Source organism: Achroia grisella, unplaced genomic scaffold (assembly GCF_030625045.1).
Source record: "Achroia grisella isolate CSIRO2021 unplaced genomic scaffold, CSIRO_AGI_Agris_v1 utg4408, whole genome shotgun sequence".
Lineage (NCBI taxonomy): Eukaryota > Metazoa > Arthropoda > Insecta > Lepidoptera > Pyralidae > Achroia > Achroia grisella.
In genome coordinates this window covers 1-23626 of record NW_026712858.1, presented here as the reverse complement: position 1 = coordinate 23626, position 23626 = coordinate 1, and the positions used below count along the sequence as shown (strand labels likewise).

Genomic DNA, 23626 nt, shown 5'->3' with positions numbered 1-23626 from the left:
ATTATTGATAGGCGCGGATCTCTTCTGGGAAATATTGGACGATAATAGAATTCGATTAGTAAACGGACCATTTTTACAGAACTCTAAATTTGGTTGGTTGATATCTGGCCCGATATACTCCAAAGGGTTGGTTTCTGCTCCAAATGAAGTTCAATGCAATTTTACACAATCTTTAGACGACCAACTTAAACGATTTTGGGAGATTGAGAATGTACCACAGTCATCGCATAATACTCCTCTAACTCGTGATGAACAAACGTGCGAAGAATTATTTTGTAAAACGACTAAACGTGATGCTGCCGGTAGATTTTTTGTCCGTATACCCCTGAAGGAACCGCCCGAGTCTTTAGGTGATTCACTGACACTGGCTAGGAGTAGGTTTTTTCTTTGGAACGTAAACTGGAACGTTCACCAGAATATAAACGTATGTACTGTCAATTTATGAGTGAGTACGAAATGTTGGGTCATATGAATCGCATAGATAGCGTTGATTATCCTAACTACTTCTTACCTCATCACGGTGTTTTTAGAGAAAATAGCTCTACTACAAAACTGCGAGTCGTATTCAATGCTAGTGCTGCCAGTTCATCAGACAAATCACTCAACGATATACAATTACCCGCCCCAGCTCTCCAAAACGATATCTTTTCTATTCTTATTCGTTTTCATCAATACAAATATGTAGCTTGTGCCGATGTAGAAAAAATGTTTAGACAGGTGATGATTCAGTCTGATCAACGGACCCTGCAACTCATTCTTTGGAGGGACAAACCAATTGATCCGTTGAAAATATATCAACTTAATACTGTAACGTACGGAACGGCATCAGCACCGTACCTTAGTATGCGGTGTATACGTCAGTTAGCATTTGAATGTAGGGATGACGAGATCGCTCGCGTCATCACTGAGGATATCTTTGTAGACGATTTAATTACGGGCCATGATAATTATCAATCCCTTTTGGAAATTTGTGAGAAAACGTCAAAAATTTTAGAGTCAGGTCGTTTTCTACTACGAAAATGGACGTTCAACTCTGACGTCAATTGTAGTGCACCAGACAACCTATTTGTAGGGGAACATACGCAAAATAAAACTTTAGGTATTGGTTGGCATAATGATAGTGATGAATTATATTACGCGACAAAAATAGACTATACATTGTTGACAAAATTGACTAAACGAGTAATGTTGTCTACCATTTCGCAAATCTATGATCCGTTAGGATTATTGTCCCCTGCCGCTATTATATCAAAAATGTTATTGCAAAAATTGTGGCTTAGTAAGTTGGATTGGGATACTCCAGTGTCACCTGAAATACACTGACGTACCGCATGACACAGATATTGTCCGGGCACGGTTGCTTCGGGCGGTATCTGTGTCATGTGGCGAGGAAGGAGCCGACGACCGGCTGCCACGAGTGCGGAGGTTTGAGGACACGGCGCAACACACGCTGGAAATATGTCCAGCGTTTGAGAGTGAGCGCCGTGTCCTCACACGAATAGTGGGGGACGATCTCTCGCTGCCGAATTTAGTTCGGAGGATGATCAGTAGCGAGAGATCGTGGCTGGCGGTGAGCTCCTTCTGCGAGGAAGTTATCTCGCGGAAGGAGACGGCGGAAAGAGAGCGGGAGTCAGATCGTCCCGCTTCCCTCCGCCGCAGAAGAGCCAGGCCTAGAGGTGGGGGCGTATCCAACTCCGCCCCCCTCTACCCCCACTGGGGCCGGGGTGACTGCCTTGAGGGAGGCAGTCCCCCCAATCCAAAGGCCCCGGAGGTGTGCGCGTGTACCCACACGCCTCCACAATGGAGTAGGGCGAAATAGGTCGCCCTAACCACAAAACGAGATGGGGCCTGCCCTACAACATCTACAGGGCGGGCCGTCGCCGTCGGAGCTGGGGTAGAATGCACTTGCGAATCCCCTGGCTCCGGCATAGGCGCTCGTAGGTACACCGTGTGGTTTTTTAGTGGGTACAAGTCCCACACACCACCTCGCCATCCCTCCGGCGGGGTGATGGTCTTTTGAAGATTTTTCCACACGTTAAAAAAAAAAAAAAAAGTGTCACCTGAAATAGCCGTAACATGGAACAATTTTCTAGCTACATTTAATCATTTAAACGATTTAAAAATTCCTCGTCATGTAATAGGAGATGATTTGCAGCATGTGGAACTGCACGTTTTCACGGATGCGTCACAGAGTGCGTATGGAGCGTATGCCTATATCCGCACTTACAGTGACAATTCTGATGTCACTGTAAAATTATTGTGTGCAAAAAGCAAGGTTGCACCATTAAAGTCGATTACCATACCAAAGTTAGAGCTCTGTGGCGCACTAGTAGGTGCAAAACTTTACAAAAAGGTGATCGAATCTTTACGGCTAACTTTCAACCGGGTCTTCTTCTGGACCGACTCTACTATTGTCATCAGTTGGGTCCAGATGTCACCGCATTTACTGAAACCGTTCGTACAAAATCGGGTCACAGAAATAAACGAACTTACGAATGACTCTATCTGGTTCCATGTTGCTAGTGGAGACAATCCAGCTGACCTATTATCGAGAGGGCTAAATCTCGACATGTTGGCTAGTTGTGATCTGTGGTGGACCGGTCCGCCTTATCTACGAAATCCTCATTTCAACATTCAGGATCATGTAAAAAGTGTCGGTAACGAAAAATCTTACATAAACGTTTTACCAGAGTTAAGGTCTCAAGACGCATCTAATTTTATTTGTGTTCGTTCAGAAGTTTTTGTTCAATTTGAAAATTATTCATCTTTCAATAAGTTAAGACGTACTTGGGCATATGTATTACGTTTTCTGAACAACACACGTAACCGTATCCACCGCAGTGATAAGTCAATTGATCAGCTTGATTGTCTATCCGTAGACGAATTGAATGCGTCGGAACTCATTTTAGCTAAATTCGCCCAGATGCAATCGTTTCCAGAATTATACGAACGATTGTTAAGTAATTTACCAATTAAATCCAACGGCAAGGAGATGAATCGTATATCCGGTTTGAATGTATTCTTAGATGCTCAAAACATAATACGCGTTGGTGGTAGACTAGGTAACGCAACTACTTTCGATTATGACAAGAAACATCCTATACTTTTGTGTAACAAACACCATTTTTCAATGTTATTGGTTAGGTATAATCATAAACGTTTATTACATGCAGGTTCACAACTTCTTTTGGCTCACATTCGAGAAAAGTGGTGGTTATTATGTGCCAGAAATCTTACTAGGAAAATAGTGCGTGAGTGTATTATTTGTACGCGAATGAAAGGTAAAACTTTAACCCCAATTATGGGAAACTTGCCGTCCGAACGATTGGATTCTGGATTTCCTTTTATACGAACGGGTGTTGATTATGCTGGGCCAATTATGATGTTAAATCGAAAGGGCAGAGGTGCTCGTTTGACAAAATGTTATGTAGCTCTTTTCGTTTGTTTTGTTACTCGGGCAGTTCATCTAGAACTTGTCACCAGTCTATCTACTGAAGATTATATTTTGACTCTTAAACGCTTTATTAGTAGACGAGGTAAACCTAATTGTATTTATTCCGATAATGGTAAAAATTTCGTAGGAGCAGCAAAGGAATTTTCTTCCTTTTTTGTTAATAAAGGTAAACAGTTATTGGAATTTGCCGCAAATGAAGGTATACAGTTTCAGTTTATCCCCCCTTATTCCTCCCACTTTGGAGGTCTTCGGGAAAGCGGCGTAAGATCATGTAAACATCATCTCAGACGTATTGTGGGTTATGCTAAGTTAACATACGAGGAACTTAGCACAATTTTAACACAAGTCGAATCCGTGCTCAATTCCCGTCCAATGTCACCGTTATCCTCAAATCCTACAGATTTAAACCCTCTCACGCCTGGCCATTTCCTTATTGGCCGACCATTAACTGCTCCGCCAGTCGAGAGTTTACTGGACGTCTCTACCTCAAGACTATCTCGCTACCATTACATTGAGCAGCTACGTCAACAATTCTGGCAGCGCTGGTCTCGAGAATATGTGTCCGAACTTCAACAACGGACTAAGTGGAAGACGCAACAGAAGGACATTAAACTGGATGCTTTAGTCATTTTAAAGGACGACAATTTACCGCCTCTTAAATGGAGATTGGGACGAATCAAACAAGTATATCCGGGTGCTGACGGTGTCTCCCGGGTGGCAGATATCTACACAGCAGCTGGGGTAACAAGAAGAGCATTTTCTAAGATATGCCCTTTACCACTGCAGCCAGAAGATAACTAACTAACATATTAAATGTACAATTGTTGGAAGTCGGAGCTTCCAAGGCCGGGGGTATGTCTACGCCTGCTTCCAGAAACATAAAAAAAAAAAAAAAAACTTATGTCTACTCTGCATTGTGTTCATATCTGTAACAAAATTTAATCTGTAACAAAACTTAATCTGTAAATTACTACGCATATCTTTTTCCAATAAAATACATGTAAAAATATACAAAAGGGATTTTGAAGCCTCTGTTACTGAATAAACTCGTTACCTGTATTTATCAGAACTGCAAAGTCCATTCATATTTTTAAACGACAAGTAAAAGACTTCCTCCTCAATATTTAAATTTCAGTTAGTATGGCATTTTAATTTATATTTAGTTTATTCTATTTAACTTTAAAATTATGTATGTAGTTTATAATATGTATGTAGTTTATGTAAGTGTATCTAGTTTAATATATGAATATTATTGTGTACATAAATTTTAATAATAATAATAATAATAATAATAATAATAAAACTCTTTATTGTGCATAAAAGAAACAAATAATTACAAAAAGGAAATAAAAAAAAAAGAAGGATATGCAAACAAAAGGCGGCCTTATCGCTTAAAGCAATCTCTTACAGACAACCAGGGAGATAGAAGCATTGAGTAAGGGGAAGGTAGGTGGCGCACTATAAAAAGTTAGATAATATATGAATACTAAATATACATACATACAAATACCATTAATATACATATATATATATATACATATAAATAGAATACATATACATTAATAGAATACATATACATAAATAGAATATATAATTAATTACATGTCTAACAGAACAGGACATTACAGAAAGATTTTTAATTGGAGAGAAAGTGAGATTTTACTAGTTTTTTAAAAATGGACTGGGATTGGGCAGATCTGATAGAAAGTGGCAAGGAGTTCCAAAGACGGATAGCCTGGACAGTGAAGGATTGGGAAAAGAAGTTAGTAGAATGAGGAGGGGTTACCAAACAAAGACGTCTCGTACTGCGCAACTCTCGGTCTTGCGAATCGTTATGAAACACGAAGCTCTGTTTTAAGTAATCAGGAGTGGAAGGATTGAAAAGAATAGAATAAAGGAGGGACAGTATGTGCCAATTCCTGCGAGAACGGATAGGAAGCCACTTGAGTTTATTGCGAAACTGAGAAACATGGTCATATTTGCGGAGACCAAATATAAACCTTATACACATATTTTGAAGTCGCTCAAGTTTGTTTAGCTGTTCTTCAGTGAGATTAGTATAGCAAGAATCGGCATAATCTAGGATAGGAAGTAGTAATGTATGTGCTAGCGTAATCTTGGTATCCAATGGCAGGAAATTTCGCAGCCGATTGAGACCTCCAATTGACGCAAATATTTTTCTGCTCAACTGCGATAATTGATGACACCAAGACAGTGTTTCATCAAAATATATACCTAAGTTTTTAACGCAAACACTATATTCGATGTTATAGTTATTAAAGGTAACAGGAGGAAGATGTTGTGATTTTAATTTGGAGATGTAAGAAGGGCTTCCAATTATGACACATTGCGTTTTTGCTGGATTAATTGCAAGGCCATAAGCTTTACTCCAGTCAAGTATACGAGACAGGTCCATATTAATGTCTCGAATGGCGTCGGTTACATTATTTAAGTCAGTCAGTGAGTAAATTTGGAGATCATCTGCATAAAGGTGGTAGGATGAACGAAGATTAAGAGTGATTGAATTGATAAACAATGCGAAAAGAAGAGGAGATAATACGCCACCCTGAGGCACGCCAGCAGTTGTATAGCACCAGGACGAATACTTATCCTCTATACAGATTCGCTGCCGGCGCCCATACAGGTAAGTACGAAACCACTCAATTACCGTTGGAGATATGTTAAGAGAACGTATTAAACCGAGCAAGACATCAAAGTCAACGGTGTTAAATGCATTACTGAAGTCCAGTAACGTTAACACCGTCAACTGCGACTTGTCCATGCCACGTCGAATGTCATCGGTGATTTTGATGAGAGCGGTAGTCGTGCTATGACCCGGACGGAAACCAGATTGGAGAGGGTTGAGAATGTTATTTTCTGAAAGGAATTCAAATAATTGACAGTGCACTAGGCGCTCTAAGACTTTAGACAGAAATGGGAGTATAGAAATAGGGCGATAGTCTGAGGAGGTTGAAGGAGTCCTCTTTTTTGCTATAGGGATTATGTGAGCATCTTTCCACAAGGAAGGGAAGACACTAGAGGATATGGAGTTATTGAGTATGAAAGTAATAGTAGGAAGGATGAATTCAAGGACTGGGATGATCATTTTGCGACTAACGCTATCATTCCCTGTGGCATTCGACGTAATAGCTAATATATTTTTCTTAACATCACAATCGGAGAATTGATTGAAAGAAAATGTGGGAATATTAGGGGTTGGAATAGCAGAGAGAATGTTTAAAGTATTTACTTTGTCGTTGTAGTCAAAACCAACGGAAGAGCAGAAATGTTTATTGAGACTTTCGATGTCTATATTGTTATTACTAGAATTTTGATTTTTTCCAACTCCCAAAGATTTGAGAAATCTCCAGACCTTAGCAGGGTCTCCATTTTCTACGGAGGTGTGAAAGTGGCGACGTTGAGCATCCCTACACGCCTTATTGCAGATATTTCGAGCTCGAACATACATGTCATGGAATTTGTCAGGATTGGCTCGAAACTTAGCCTTAGCCCTACATTTTCTCGCCGGAAGAACCTTTATATCTTCCGTAAGCCAAGGCGCAGGAAGGTGTTTGACCCGCACAGGACGAACAGGAGCATGACGATCGTACAATTTTAAAAGGAAAGAGTTAAAAAGGTGTAATTGTTCATCGACTGTGCTAAGTTCCGAAATCGCCAACCAGTCCAAAGAGGCAGCATCTACACGCAATTTCTCCATATCAATGGTATCAAAACTACGCCGCATTATAACTTTCCGTTTGTTTTTAGGAGGGCGGATTTTGTATGAGACATAGATTAGGTTATGGTAAGAAAAAGCGTCAGCAGGGCACTGACCATGCCTGACAACATGTTCAAGAGAGGATACAAATAAAAGGTCTAACAGAGAAGGATTGGAGTTAGGGAAAAAATGAGTAGGCTGGAGAGGAAGAATATTGAGATTGCAGGATGTGGCAAGAGATCTGAGGCGTTGGGCGCGGTGATCATTTTTTAACAGACAGGTATTAAAATCACCCATGAGAATAGTGTGATTGTGAGAAGGAATAAGGTTTTCTAGAGTATTTTCAAGAAGAGCGAAATAGTCAATTGATGAATTGGGACTGTAAAAAACACCTAGAAGTAAATTAGAATGGGATAGGTAAATTTCAATGAAAAGAAATTCTGGCTCATTAGAGGGGTAGGAAATAGTAGACGTACTGACAATTTTATAGGGAATATGGGAACGTAGATAAATGGCAACTCCTCCACCACCTCCCACTGTTCGATCATTACGGATAAGAGTGAAACCAGGTAGTACATATAAACTAGATGGAAGACACGGTTTTAACCAGGATTCCGATATGAGTACGGCATGCACATTTTTTACATCAAAAGATGTAAGCAAATCCGGATAATGCGCTGGAATGCTTTGTGCGTTAATATGCAATACATTAAAATTTTTATTTGTGTTATCAAAATTTATATCTAGAATTTCGTTCAAAGGAATAATCTCACTGAATGTAGAATCATAACTAGAATTGGAGGAAGTTGCATTGGAACAAAGAGAGTTTCGTCTCGACATGTAAATAATATATATAAATATACAATAATTATATAAAATAGTATGTAAATATGCTAATGATTTAAAACTTAACTATAATTAATATCCTATCCAAAGTCCTAAAACAACAACAAAATTATCTACCTGCTAGTAAATTGTAATAAATTTTACATAAAAATAAAAAAGAAGAGAAATTAATGGAGTACAACAATATATCAAAACATTGACAAAAAAAAAAAAAAAAAAAGAGACGATAACGGAACGTAAACATCGCAACTCTACTGTACTGACATTTGACAGCTAAGTTAGGTGTCATTCATTAAATGAGTGACATTTAAAACAATAACAATAAAAAGAATGACTTTTTATGACAGATATAAAACTAAAATTAATTGACATAACAGAAAACAAAAGTTAATATAAAACAAAATAAAAGTGGGTAAAAATATTAAAAATCTACATTAAAAGCTATATTTAGAAGTGCTGTGGTGATTACGCGCCTAAGCGGCATGGTTACGTCTAAATGGGAATATACACAAACACTGTTTACAATCACTTTTTAGCACGCTTTGAGCGAGAATTACCGGCGGCCGGTTGTTTAGAGCTGGTGGCGACTGGTGAGGCTTGTGTAACCGACGGCGACGAATCGATCAGCTTATTAACCTCAGCAATACAGCTGACCCGATGCCTCGAACCATCGTCAGTAATAATGACAATAAAGCCATTATGTGTCCAGCATTTTTTTACGCCAAAATGCTGTCTAGCCGACATAAATGCGCTATGTCGAGACGCAGTTAGAAACTCCGACATTGTTATTCCACTACTCTTCAGTTTCGTCTTTGAATGCCACACCTCATTTCTTACATCCAAGTCATGGAATTTGACGATTATTGGCCGTGGTTTATCTTTTAATGACTGTCCTAGACGGCGACATCGGCGGATTTGGTCAGTAGAAAAGCCATCGATCTCGAGCCTGTCCGCAATCACCTTAGATACCACCTGAGGCACAGATTCTCTTTGAGACTCCGGAATACCATGCAGTAATAGAATCTTCTGGCGGGAGTGCATCTCTAAGTGATCCTGTTTTTGAGTCACTAACTCAACTTGTTGCTGTAGAGTAGTGAGTGCAGAGATAGTAAAGGACTGGAATGTTTTGAAGTTTGACTCCAGTGAAGAAATACTTGCGGGCTCTGACTTTGCCTTCTGCAAGTCGGTCTGGAACTCCATCATTTTTTTGTTAAAATGTTCCATCATCTGCGCCATGGTGTTGTGTAGTGACTCCATAGTTAGTAAAATATATTATTGTTTGGTGAATAAAGAAAGGAGAAAATAGTTCTACAGGTAAATAAACACTGAAGTTATAATTTCATACAATAATTATAGTAAAAATGTCAAAATTATATAATTAAATTAATTTTCATTGAAGAGGTGTTAATATTTGGTCTTATGCGTTTCACAGCTACCCACGAAAAAAAAAAAAAAAAAAAAAGAAATTTTAATTCATATAATATTTATTATTATTTTTCTTTATTATCATTATATATTTGTTACCTTTTAGTTTTCTCCTGTTCATGTCATTTTACCTACCTGTTCGATGTTTCAATCCGTTTCCCTAAGGTTGCCTTGAAAAGATTGCTTTTAGCAATAAGGCCGCCTTATTGTAACGATACATGTGTCTTTTGTTATATTGTTTGTGCTTCTTCTTTACTGTACGTTGCAAATAAAGTATATTCTATCTATCTATCTATCTATCAATTAGCACTAATTCAATTAAATACTCAAAAAGAAAAGATATTGAATACATAACCAACTGGTTAAACAATTAATAAGAGGAAATCAGTCATAGTGATTAGAGCAGACCAGTCCCTACAAGCAGCACCCATTCACGAGTATGACGGATGAGCCAGCCATCACTGCGCTCGACCATATTTTAGGGAGCCCAATGACCCGGCCCACCACGCCGCCACAAGTCTGGACATTTTAGTGAGCATGACTACTCAAAACACTAGACCACGTCAAAGCTACTCACAATTGCCATCTGATAGTTATAGTATTCACATTTTACATAAGAATGCATGCGGCAATTAATACAAAAACCGCTACGCTTTCATATTTCTAAAATCAATCAATTAAATCAAGAAAGCAATGAGAAAATAAAATTATAACGTTGTATGCTAATAAACTAATTATTTACTTGATATGTTGTCATCTATGAATTCGTCTATCCTGTAATAGGCTTTCTTACATAAAAATTGTTTAATATAAGATTTGAATTGCCTCTCTGTCAGATTTAATGCAGATTCTGGCAGTTTATTATAAAATCTTATGCAATTACAATAGAATGAATTACTGATTTTGTGCAGACGGCATTTAGGTAAAATAAGCTTATTTATATTGCGTAAGTTTCTACTTGTACAGTCTTTGAGTTTTTTAAAACTCTCTAAGTTCTTCCGTGTATACATAATATTTTCATAAATGTATTGTGAAGTAACGGTCAAATATCCTCAATATTTGAGTCTTTAAAGTTTTTATTTGAGTCTTTTACCATAAATACAACGTATGGCTCTCTTTTGTAATATAAATATAGTATTTATATCGACTGCTTTACCCCACAGCAGTATGCCATATGACATTATGCTATGGAAATAACTAAAATATGCAAGTTTAGCCGTCGCCACGTCTATTAATTACCTAATTCTTCTCATTGCATATGCAGCAGAACTGAGTCTACTGGCCAATTTTGAAATATGGGGCCCCCATTGTAATTTCGAATCCACTGTTATACCTAAAAAAACTGTATCATTAACAAAATTTACTATTTCGTCATTAAGCAATAACTGTGTATTTATTAGTCTTACATTAGGAAGTGTAAATTTTATACACTTTGTTTTGCTGGAATGTAATAATAGGTTATTATATGTAAATCAATTTAATATTGCAGACATAGCACAATTTACATCGTCTAATTGATTACTTTGACGTCCAATTTTAAACACTAACGAAGTATCATCCGCAAACAGCACTATATCTGCAATTTTCTCTACCATAAAGGGAAGGTCATTTATGTAGATTAAAAAGAGAAAGGGGCCTAAGATTGGAACGCCCATCTTAATATTAGCTCCCTTAGATTTTACACCGTCAATATCTACAGTTTGGACCCTATCCTCTAAATAAGTTCTCATTAATTTTAGATCATTATCTCTTATACCATAATGTTCGAGCTTGTACAAAAGCGTTTTATGATCCACACAATCAAATGCCTTTGATAGGTCACAAAAAACTCCGAGTGCATCCTGTGACTTCTCCCAAGATTCGAAAATATGTGTCATTAGCGCTACACCTGCGTCAGTGGTAGACTTGCCGGCGGTCCGTTAACCCTGAAGTGTTGTAACATTTGATTTAACATTATCTTTTCAAACACCTTACTTAGAAGTGGCGAAATAGATATAGGTCTATAGTTCCCTGGCTCAAATTTATCTCCTGATTTAAATAGTGGGATTAATTTGCTAAATTTCATTAAATGTAGAAAAACGTCTTTATCAATACATTTATTAAAAATAGTGGCTAGATATGGAGCAACAATATCTATGAAAGAACTAACTACTTTTACAGACATGCCCCAAAGGTTTTCCGTATTTTTTAAATTTAGCTCTTTGAATATTTTTATGATATGAAAGGGGCTAACATGTGAAAATTTAAATCTTAAAGAACAACAACCGATATTAGTCTCTAGTAATTTTTTTGCTCGAGATTGAGATGAGTCCAGAGATGTAATATCAATCGGAATATTAGCAAAAAAATCTTCAAAAATATTAACTACATCTTTTGTTGTTGTTATTAATTTATTATCATAATTTAATGTAAATTGAATTGAATTATTGAATTATTTAATTGAATTATTTATTCAGATGAATGTGGTAAGGGTCTGGGCCGTTCATTATCAGAAAGTCTATCTCAACATGTCATAAATAACTGTCTTCCTGGTGCTTCATTGCCTAATATTTTAAATAAGGTGGTTAATGGTATGTATGATAAGTTAACCACATTAGTCATTGCTCTAGGCAACTGTTTATATGTAAAAAAAAGTCATGTCATTAAACTTGTAAACTCTTTGCTTAATATTGCTGAGCTGGGCATGAGGTAAAATAATTTTATGTGCATTTCCTTACTGTCGTTCTCTGACTATTGAATAAAATAAGTTCATATATTATATTAATAATTTAATTTCTAATATGACATGTCGTCATAATGCAGTACAGATGTTCTATGTTTAACTGAACATTGGCTCAAAGTGAGCAATATGATGTTGATGTAAGTAAAAGATGTTGATGGTGAGTAAAAGAACGTAGTGATATTGGCAATCTTTCCGTTGAGTGTTGTGTTGAAATTTCCTGTGTGGAACTAGAAAATTATATAGTTATGTGTGTACATAGACCTCCAAATAGTGATTATAATTTATTTGAAGAGGTAATGGAGGATATTTTAAAAAGAGTATTTAATATTAACAAAAAAATTATAGTGTGTGGTGATTTCAATGTTGACATTTTATCACATAACACCACAAAACTAAATTAATGAGTTTATTTCAATGTCTTCCACGAACCCACTCGTATCACAGCCACGTCTGCTACTTGTTTGGATAACATATTTAGCAACAGTGAGTATTTATTTCATATTTCATATTGCTTTATTCACAAATGTAACAAATCTCGTTACACAACAGCATGTCAATAGTAATTACATTTTTAAGATAATTATGTCACAATTACAATTTTAAATATTCAAAATAATAAATTAAATAATATATAACATAGTAATAAAAGTCACTTAATGGAAAATGTCATAATTGTACATTGGAATTCAGATATTCCGTCACATTGTAAAAAGGATGTTGCTCGAAATATGATTTTATTTTGTTCTTAAATTCTGTTGATGTTAATTGCATTGTTTTATTTGATAGTTTATTGTACATTTTTATTTTTAAGTAAATACCTTGTTTTATTGTTTTTGCAAGTCGTAATCTTGGTAATTCTAATTTATGTCCATTTCGTGTCATGTAATTATGGTTATCCGCCTTTTTACGCAGTGTTTTGCTCTTTTCGTTTATGTCTAACAACGAATACTATATGAAAAATTATGTAACTGTCATTGTACGTTGTTCAATGAAATACGGTATCACAGAGGTGCGTCTATGGATTCCGCATATAAATCTGATATCTCTTTTTTGTTGTCTCAGGACTTTTGTTGTGAGACTTGTAATACCATACTGTAATATCATACGACAATGAAGACTGAAAATATGCGAAGTGCACAGTTTTCAGTACTTTTTTTGATAACACTTGCTTCGGTTTACTCAAAGCATAATTGGCTGATGCTAATTTATTACATAATCTTTCGATATGTGATGCATGACTTACTGTACTATCTATAGTGTATCCTAAAAATGTGGTACTTTGACTATATGTGTTGTCAGAATAGACAGAATTTTGCTTCTTACGTCTGGTGGAGTATTACATTAAAATACTTTTAGCGGCATTTAATACAATACCATTTGATTGAAACCAATCATGCAGCGTTTCTACGGTGTTAGTCATCATTCTATCTAGTTCCGTTTTATTTGTATTTCTTATTCCTACATACGTATCATCTGCAAATAAAGTTACAAATGTCTCTTCTGGTAAATTAGCTGGCAGATCGTTTACATATATATGTAAACGAAAAAGAAAAAGAATAGGTCCAAGGATGGAACCTTGAGGAATACCAATACTAATGTTCTGCATTTCTGATACTGTATTGTCATTTAACGATACTATCTGTTTTCTGTTACTTAAATATGATTTCATTATTTTAATAGCATTATGTCTAAGTCCATAGTAATCTAATTTATCAAATAATATGTCATGTCTCAAATAGTCAAAGGCTTTAGTGAGGTCACAAAAAATGCTACCGCATTTCATAGATTTATCAAAAGATTCCAGTATAAATTCCATGGTGTTAGTAATTGCTATATCTGTCGACCATATTGTTTGTCTGAAGAGTGAAGAGATTATTTTCCTCAAAATACTGCACCATATGTTTCTTTAATATTGTTTCCATAATTTTAGAAAGTACAGGCAAAATACATATTGGACGATAATTTGTAGGTTCTTCAGCGTCACCTTTTTTGGAGGAGTGAGGACGCCACCGTCACGTAAACATTAGCTCTCCGTACTATTGGTTCCAAAAAATTTAAAAAGTGTGTAAATCCTGTCGAAAATTGATTAAATATATAAATATCATTGTGACTATTAGGATATATATGTTATACAGAAGAAAAAGTGTTAAATAATAATAAAAAGTGATAAAGTGAATTAACTATGATATGGGATATATAACAATTACAAGACAGAATTTCAATATAAATAATTATCAGTGTAGAAAAAACCTGTATTCGTGTTAATTGCAAGTAAAGGACAATCAATAAATTGATTAAATAACAATAAAATTTGGTATGTGCATCTTTAATGTTTGGTGAGGGTGCAAACAAAATAATTCAAAACGCATAACGAACATTAAGAATCCAGTGAAACTATACATCGCTAATTTCAAAGGTTTTTATGAATACAAAATTGGCCTAGTAGCTATACTTACAATTTTTAGTATACTGGTCAAAAATTGATTGCAAGATTAAATCCTACTAGTACAGCATTTTTTGTGTTTATCCTGTTACGGAATAATATTTAGAAACAGTGTAGACTAAAGTGTGTGAATAAAAAGACTACAATATTTAAATTCATACGTGCACAGTACACATTGGTGTTGAGACAATGGATACGAAATCCGATCCGAAAAGTTTCCAAAAGCGGCCGTAAGATGGCAGTAGCAACATGCAAATGTAAAATTGATATAAAAGAGACTATAGTATGTTCTTCTTGTAAAAATAGATACGAATATAACTGCGCAGGTGTCTCAGAAAAGCGATTCTTTATAATGGATATGAGAAGCGAAAAAATTGGAAGTGTCTATTATGTATACAAAAACAGAAAATTTGTAAAAATGCATTCTCAATCGATCAATCTAACGTAACATTAAGAAAAAAAAACAAATAATACAGTAAATACTAAAGACATAAAACCCGAAGAAACTGTATCTCAAATGTCTATCACATCCATACATAGTATAGATACACTCATGTCTCAAAATTTGGATTCACATATACTTACCGATACTGATAACTTAAACGACTTATTTTTATCCCCGAAAAGTTATCAAAAAGTTTAGAATGTACTGTTGGTAGCAAATTAACAACACTAGAATTCAAGGAAGAAATTAGTCAACTTACATCTAATCTTCAGAGCACGCAAAATGAATTAGAAAACATAATAATAGAAAATAGCGAATTCAAATGACTAACTAACTAACTAGTATCAAAATTAACAAAAGAAATAGATATTTTAAAAAACCTATGTCATTCACCATTAAATAAAAGCATTACTAACTCAAATAAAAAAAATAAGTACAACATTTTACGATGCACAAACGCACCAACGAAGACCCCTCCAGATAATAATTTCAGCACACCCAAAGCCAATTTTAAAGAATGTATGAATCTCGAAAATAAGATAACAAGACTCGAACAAGAACTATCGCGATCTAATGAGTGTATTAAGGATCTAAATAAACAAATTAGAATACTTGAGTTGAAGTTGCATAAGCCTGACAATAGAATTAATAATAATAAGACAACGTTTTCACTCGAAAATACATCACTTCGAAACAAACAAAATACCAACTCTAAATATATATACACTTACAGTACACAACAATGCTCTGGATTAGCTTCAGCTTTAATACATTCTCGACAAAATACAGTATATCAAAAATATGAAGTATCAGGCTATACAAAGTAGTACTTTCGAAGTATTAAATAGTTGCCGCGATGTAAAGGTACATAAAGACAACAAGATAGTAATATGTATTGGAGAAAATGATACAAATCCTAGACATACTTTGGAGGAACTTGAAATGATACTAAACAAATTAAACTGTTCTGTCTTAGTACTAAATGTTTTAAAAAACAAGTCAATGAATATAAATATGCTAAATAATAGTATCCAAAAAATATGTGACAAGTATATTAACTGTTATTTTACAAAATGCTGTTCCAAAGATTTAACTGTCATCTGTAAATCCATTAATTATACTATTGACTGTATTGATTATGACCGAATTTATTGTAATCACAAAGAATTAAAGAAACTTATAACATTGAATCGGGCAAGTGCCAAGTCAAAAATACAACCGTGGAAGAAAGGAACAATCCCCTATTATTTTGCCCGTAAAACTGAAGAAAACGATGATTCATGTTCTGATATTCATTCAAAAAACTGAAACACAAAAAGGGAACAATTCCTTACTACTTCCCAGTAGTAAATCCGACAACATTTTTTCGAGACTAAACATGAAACAGAGATATATATAAATATACTTCATCGAAATATTGCTAGTTTTTTTCTAAAAGAGAATTATTAGAAATAACGTTACACGACCTACAAGATACGTGCAATGAACCGGATATAATATGTTTAACACAAACATTTTTAAAAAAGGGAAACGATAGTTATCTAAAACTTCATAACTACAATATGGTTACTAATTTCTGTAGAGATAGGCAAAGAGGTGGGACTTGTATTCTGGTTAAAGAATTGCCATTTATAAAAAAGCATTCAGTACAAAAAATCTTCGAATGCTGCGGACACCTTTATCTAACCCCTGTACATTTTTAAATAAACTTGATTGCTTACTACATCAAATATCAAAAAAATATAACGGGAAGCTAAAAATTGTTGTGGTAGGAGACTTTAATATAAATACATTAAAACATGGAACAGCATCAAATTACCTAAAAGATCTAGCTCAAAATTACAATCTGAAACTTCATATTAATTAGCCCACTAGAAAGATTCCTGTATAGATCATATACTAAGTAATATAGAAAGTGCAACTGCAAAAGTGTTACCACTTCACTTATCTGACCACGAAACTGCCCAATTGTTAAGCTTTCCGGTCCGGGTCAAGCCTCTGAAACCTGCATCTTATTACATTTATAAAAGGGACTATAGAGAAGAAAATATTCTAAAAATTTCTTGAGTGTCTGAAAAACCTTTCCTGGTCTGATATTTACGTAGAGTCCAACTTAAATGTAGCGTTTCATAGGTTTCATGAATCGATAAGGAATTTTATAAATTGTGTTTCCCAAAATTAAAAATTAAAATTAATACATTTAATAAGCTAAAGATCAACTGATCTGAGGATTAGTAAAGGCATAAGGCTTAGCAGTAGGGCAAAAAGATCACTGAGATATAAATATTACAAAGATAAGACATTAGAAAATAAAACTAAGTATAAAGCATACTCCAATGTATTAAAAAAACGTATATATAATCTCAAAAGAAACGCAAACATTAAATTCATTAACAGGAGTAAAAATAAATGCAAACCATCTTGGACTATTATAACAAATGAAATCCACAACATGACATGTGATAGTAATATTTAAGGACGTGTGTGTACACGCTCCTTTGGGGTTAGAATTTGGGAGCTTCAATGATAGACTCGACGGACAGAATAGAAGTGTGTTTTTATTGTAACAATATTCGGGCCCTATATACCATTTTACACGTGTCGCTTTTAAGCGCAGCTGCAGGTAACGACGGCTGGAAGGTCGCGCAGCTGCGTTACACGTGCCGTGCGATAAGGATTCTAGAAAGTGGACGGTTGCACGTGTAGAAACTGTGTTACTACAAATATAAATGTTTTAAAGACTAGTAATAAAGTATTGACAAAACCTACAGACATAGCCACAGCTTTCAACAACCATTTTATTTTCTAACCTTATTTTTCTTATATAAATTCTTAAATATCTATATAAATTCTTCTTGTTCTGTTCTTGTGTTGAATCTGCATTCCAAATAAGTGGTAGAATTAAAATTTGACTATTCAAAAGTGCTTGTAATGAGTTTATTTGAATAAAGACTATTTCTATTCTATTCTATTCTGTCGGGCTACCAATTTTCTCATCAATATCTGAAACAGATAAAATTCGAACAGCAGGTTTTCCGTCATTTTTCCTGACAAAAATACCGCCATTACGAGACTAACAATAACGAAAACCATTTTATCGCGTTCGTAGTCTTGCCTCACGAAATAACTGTCGGTTGTGTTTGGTTAGTCTTTCATTAAAGTATATTTTAGTAGGATTTCCATTTGTAATATTTTCTGACGTCAAATTTTTACGAGATTTTCCAGCTCTTATTACTTCGTCCCTTTTAGATTTCCGTAACAGCTTCACAACGATTGGACGAGAAAATTTTGATACATCTGTTGCGTTCTTTGCTTTTTTGGTACCCACACGAATTACATCATCGATGTCAATATCTTCCAGTTTTAGCCCTATTTTCTGTGCAGTGGTCAATACTAAATGATGAATATTTTTGTTTTCCGTCTCCTCTGTGCCGACTATTTCCACTTCATTCTTTACATTGTCTTGCTTTCGTAACGCGAGATGTTGTTCTAAATTACTAACCGTTAGTTTAAGGCTGTGAATTTCTAGTTCCGCGTTCTGTAGTTTATTTTCTATTTCTGTAGTTTTATTATCTGACAGTTCAGCCAATATAGAAGATACTTGGTTTTTTATTTCGATATTTTGCCGTTTGACCTCCGTCATTTCCTGTCTGAGCTGACGCAGTTCTGTTATAAGTAATGACTCCTTATTTGTTTCAGTCTCTTCAATTGTGTTTCTGACTTTTTGTTTTGTCACTTGCGACTTGCCACCCCGCGGTGTTTACGTTATTGCAGTTTTTACTGTTAGTGGAAACTGTGGTTTGAGTTGAACGCACTGGAGTTAGCGTGTTGTCGGTTTTTGGCCGCACGCAAACACAAGAAAAACATTGCCATTCGTCCTTGTATGATTTTGACAATCCGTGATACTGTTCTACAGAAATATTTATACAGCTTAAATCATATACCTTTTTACACCTAGAACAGCACAAAACGTAGTTTTTATCTAAAATTTTGTTATTGCAGCCAGCGCAGGTATTATTAATTTTATTTATTTCTCTGTACTTCGTTGAGTTAGACAAGCGAACTTTGTACCTTTCCAACGGTATGCGGCCGGGCCGTAGCAGCGGCAGCAGTGGCGGCAGCGGCGGTTGCGGCGGGTGCGGTAGTTGTAGTGAACCACGGGTTGCACTGGTCGGTGACAAGCGGTTAGGCGACGATGTAATTTAGTAATTTTGAATATTTACTCGTTGATATCTTCTTCTCTTCTCTATCTTGAAAAGCACAATTTAATGTGTAACTGTTATTTTAAATATATTGTAGTGTTGTATCTAATATATATTAAAGTTGATCTGTTAATTTATTTATTTTTATTTATTGATGAACTTTATTGATTTTGTACAATAGGCGGGCTTAATGCTAATAGCATTGTCTACCAGCCAACCTTAGGGAGTGCAGAGATACTCGAAGGCGGTTTAGTTTCAATAAATTAAATGTAATTATATTATATTAAATAGATATAAGATCATACATATACGTGATAATATACTACATACAAACAAATTATGAGCATACATACATACATATTTATATATATATTATAAACATACTACACATCGAGTCTGACAGTACGCGCGTTCAGATGTGCACGTATTATTTTAATTAAATATATACGGATTAATCGGCGCGGCGCAAGCCATTGAATGCTAGTTTGCTAAGGCCATGTGTGATAAACTTGTGGTTAACGAGCTCCTCGCGTTCCTGCAGCAAAAACTGGACGTAATGGATGAAATTAGTGCAGTACAGATATGTACGTCCAACTTCAGCCAGGACGACATCGCGAAGGCGAAGGTCCTGCTCTATGAGTCTCTCAACAAGAGCGAACAGATGGTGTCTCGCAGACGCGACGGCACTCATAAAAGTCTAGAAGATATCATTCAGCGCTGCTGAAGGTGACCGATCCTGATGACGTGCCGACTTTTGTGGCGAAGGATATTAACAAGCTTCCTCCCGTCACTTTCGACCACGTCGACGTTACTTGCCTGCTCAAGGACATCGTCTCCTTGAAAAAGAGCCTGGCCGATGTGACGCTACGATTAAACGTGTCCGGGGAACCATTATTGAGTTGCGCAAGGAAGTAGATAGTTTGCGTGATTCACGAAAATTATCTAGGTCATCTGATGACGCTAGAAATGTAAACACGCGTCGTGGAGCATGCCTCGATGAGTCCGCCGCGACTATCGAGTCAGCGTTTTCACCTACGACCGATGCGGTGATATAGAGCCGACGTCGTTCCTCGTCCCGCGCCCCTGCCCGCACACCGCGAGCGCCCGCACCGCTGCAAGTGGAAGCAGCACCAGCAAAGTCCGCGGTGCTATTAAAGCGCCAGGATTTTGCCACCGTCGCCGCTAAAAAACCAACTACTCAGCGGAATGAGCCTAAAGTGACTCTGAAAATGACCCCTATGTGTACAAAGTCTGCTGACCGTGACGATGATGGTTTTGTCACGGTACAAAAGAAGAGGCGCACAAAGAGGGTCAATCGAAAACATTGTGGCACAGCACTGACATATATAACTTCTTGTTACGTGCCGCAACACCGACCACGGCAATGTTACCTATCCCGCCTACACTACGGTACTAAGGAACAGGACATTGTTGACTACATCCGGACTAAAAGCAACCTGACATTGAGGGTGACGCAGTTGGAATCGAGCCACAACGCGAGCTTCAAAGCGTTCGTGGCCCTGGTCCCCACCAATATGCTGCCCACCTTCATGAAGGAGGACTACTGGCCGAATGGGGTGGTCTATCGGCGCTACCGTGGCAGATTGCCGTCGTCAGTGCCGTGACCATAGAGACAATTTTATTTTACATATTTGATTATTATTTCTTATGTATGTTAGTCTATAAGGTATTTATAATATGGGCCATGTAGCCTGAATTAAATAAATAAATAAAATAAAAAAATAAAATATAAATAAGATAATGATGATGATGATCATTTTGCAGTTCTATGTTAGACTATTTAAAAGGTAAGCATTAACACTTTTTTTAAAACTATATTTTGTAGGAAGTGTACGAATGTCTTCAGGCAGTGAGTTCCAGAGACGCGAGGCTTGCAAAATAAAAGAGTCAGACATGAAACTACTTTTATAGAGGGACGTAGCTAGGACGAGGGAATTTTTAGAGCGCAGGTTACGGTCATGGGCGTCCCTGAGATACTGAAATTTGCATTTCAAGTATTCAGGGGAAGAGGGATCAAAGAGAATAGAAAAGAGAGAACAGAGTAACCGTTGCTGTCTGCGCTGACGAATTGGAAGCCATTTGAGTTTGGAGCGGTATGAGGAAATGTGGTCATACTTACGTAGGCTGAAGATGAACCGAATTGCATTATTTACAAGACGTTCTAATTTATTGAGAAGATCTTCATTAAGATCGGGATAACACACATCAGCATAATCAATGATGGGAAGTATAAGAGTTTGGACTAGACTGACCTTGTTTTAATAGGAAGAAAATTTCTGAATCGATTTAAGAAGCGCAGAGATGACACAACCTTACGACTAACATGCGTAATTTGCGGAATCCAACTCAGAGTTGAATCTATATGAAGACCAAGATTTTTAACAGTCTGACTAAAAGCAATTAGAGAATTATCAAACGTGATAGGCGTAATGGTATGGAAATCAATTTTAGCCAACTGTTTTGGGCTACCAACGATTATAGCTTGACATTTTTTAGGGTTAACTTGTATACCGAAGTTACAAGACCATGTGTAAATGCTACATAGATCTTTGTTGATTTTTGATATAGCCTGATTTATATTATCGTAAGAGACATGCTCATAGATTTGCAAATCGTCTGCGTAAAAATGATAAGAACAGCCAAGAATAGGAGAAAGACAGTTTATAAAAGTGGAAAACAATAATGGGGATAGAATCCCACCTTGGGGTACGCCAGTTGATAGATCACACCAGTTAGATAATTTACCATCAATTCTGATGGCTTGTTGTCGTCCCGAAGGTAGGATGAGAACCAATCCAAAGCTGAGGATGAGAACCTTTGGTGTAGCAAGATGTATAGGAGGATGTCATGGTCTACCATGTTAAACGCATTGGAAAAATCTATTAGAACGAGAATGGTGACCATATTATCCTCCATACCCGACCGAATATCATCAGTTATTTTTTAGAAGAGCAGTAGAAGTGCTATGTCCAGGGCGAAACCCAGACTGGAAAGTGCTAAGTAGATTATTATTAATGATGAAGGAGGAAACTTGCCTATATGCAGCTGCTTCAGGACCTTGGAAAGGAAAGGCAGGATTGATATCGGTCTAAAATCGTTCAATTTATTAGGTATAGGTATTTTAGAAGAGGAAGAATGAATGATTTTCGCCAGTGATGGGGAAATGTACCAGTAAGGAAGGAGTGATTAATGATATGAGTTATAATAGGGAGAATGGAACTAAGGATAGAGATGATCATTTTCCGGTTCACATCGTCACAGCCTACCGCATTAGACTTCAAAGATTGAATAATTTTGTAGGTTTCATCCTCAGCTATTGGAGAAAATGAGAAAGAATTGGACGTCAAACTAATCAATTAGACGATGTAAATTGTGCTATGTCTGCTATATTAAATTGGTTTACATGTAATAACCTATTATTAAATTCCAGCAAAACAAAGTGTATAAAATTTACACTTCCTAATGTAAGACCAATAAATACAGTTATTGCTTAATGATGAAATAGTAAATTTTGTTAATGATACAGTTTTTAGGTATAACAGTGGACTCAGAAGATTACAATGGGGCCCCATATTTCAAAATTGGCCAATAGACTCAGTTCAGCTGCATATGCAATTAGAAGAATTAGGCAATTAACAGACGTGGCGACGGCTAAACTTGTATACTTTAGTTATTTCCATAGCATTATGTCATATGGTATACTACTGTGGGGTAAAGCAGCCGATATAAATACTATATTTATTTTACAAAAAAGAGAGCCATACGTTCTATGTATTTATGGTATGGGTTCGAGAGAGTCATTACGTCAGTGTTTTAAAGATTCAAATATATCCTCACCGTTACTTCACAATACATTTATGAGAATATCATGTATACACGAAGAATTTGGAGAGTTTTAGAAAACTTAAAGACTGTACAAATAGAAACTTACGCAATAAAAATAAGGAGATTTTAGCTAAATGCCGCCTGCACAAAGTCATAATTCATTCTATGGTAATTGCAAGATTTTAAACAAACTGCCAGAATCTGCACTAAATCTGACAGAGAGGCAATTCAAATCTTATATTAAACAATTTTGTGTAAGAAAGCCTATTACAAGGATAGAACGAATTCATAGACGACAACATATCAAGTAAATAATTAGTTTATTAGCATACAACGTTATTTGTTTATCTCATCGCTTTCTTGATTCAATTATTTTAGAAATATGAAAGCGTAGCGGGTTTTGTATTAATTGCCGCATGCATTCTTATGTGAAATGTGAATACTATAAACATCAGATGGCAATTGTGAGTAGCCAGACGTGGTCTGCGTTTTGAGCAGTCATGCTCACTAAAATGTCCAGACTTG

The 23626-nt window shown here is 36.0% G+C and overlaps 3 protein-coding genes across 3 annotated transcripts; 1 reads left to right on the top strand and 2 right to left on the bottom strand.

Annotated features, from left to right (window-relative positions):
- The first annotated feature begins 426 nt into the window (after positions 1 to 426).
- LOC131844935 (uncharacterized) lies at positions 427 to 4255 on the top strand. Its single transcript, XM_059193932.1, has 3 exons — positions 427 to 641; positions 2299 to 3130; positions 3863 to 4255. The coding sequence occupies exons 1-3, from the start codon at positions 427 to 429 to the stop codon at positions 4253 to 4255; spliced, it is 1440 nt and encodes a 479-aa protein (XP_059049915.1).
- A 4288-nt stretch (positions 4256 to 8543) lies between these two features.
- Positions 8544 to 9275, bottom strand: LOC131844933 (uncharacterized). The gene has a single exon (XM_059193931.1). The coding sequence runs from the start codon at positions 9273 to 9275 to the stop codon at positions 8544 to 8546; it is 732 nt and encodes a 243-aa protein (XP_059049914.1).
- An 8872-nt stretch (positions 9276 to 18147) lies between these two features.
- Positions 18148 to 18696, bottom strand: LOC131844932 (uncharacterized). Its single transcript, XM_059193930.1, has one exon. The coding sequence runs from the start codon at positions 18694 to 18696 to the stop codon at positions 18148 to 18150; it is 549 nt and encodes a 182-aa protein (XP_059049913.1).
- Positions 18697 to 23626: the final 4930 nt, after the last annotated feature.

Bases quoted from the DNA above. Each gene is read 5' to 3' on its own strand.
- LOC131844935 (XM_059193932.1), top strand. From the start codon at position 427: ATGTACTGTCAATTTATGAGTGAGTACGAAATGTTGGGTCATATGAAT. The intron at 642-2,298 runs TATCTTTTCTAT...AAAGTCGATTAC, and splicing joins GCCCCAGCTCTCCAAAACGA to CATACCAAAGTTAGAGCTCT. The intron at 3,131-3,862 runs ATGTTATTGGTT...ACAGATTTAAAC, and splicing joins GTAACAAACACCATTTTTCA to CCTCTCACGCCTGGCCATTT.
- LOC131844933 (XM_059193931.1), bottom strand. From the start codon at position 9,275: ATGGAGTCACTACACAACACCATGGCGCAGATGATGGAACATTTTAAC.
- LOC131844932 (XM_059193930.1), bottom strand. From the start codon at position 18,696: ATGACGGAGGTCAAACGGCAAAATATCGAAATAAAAAACCAAGTATCT.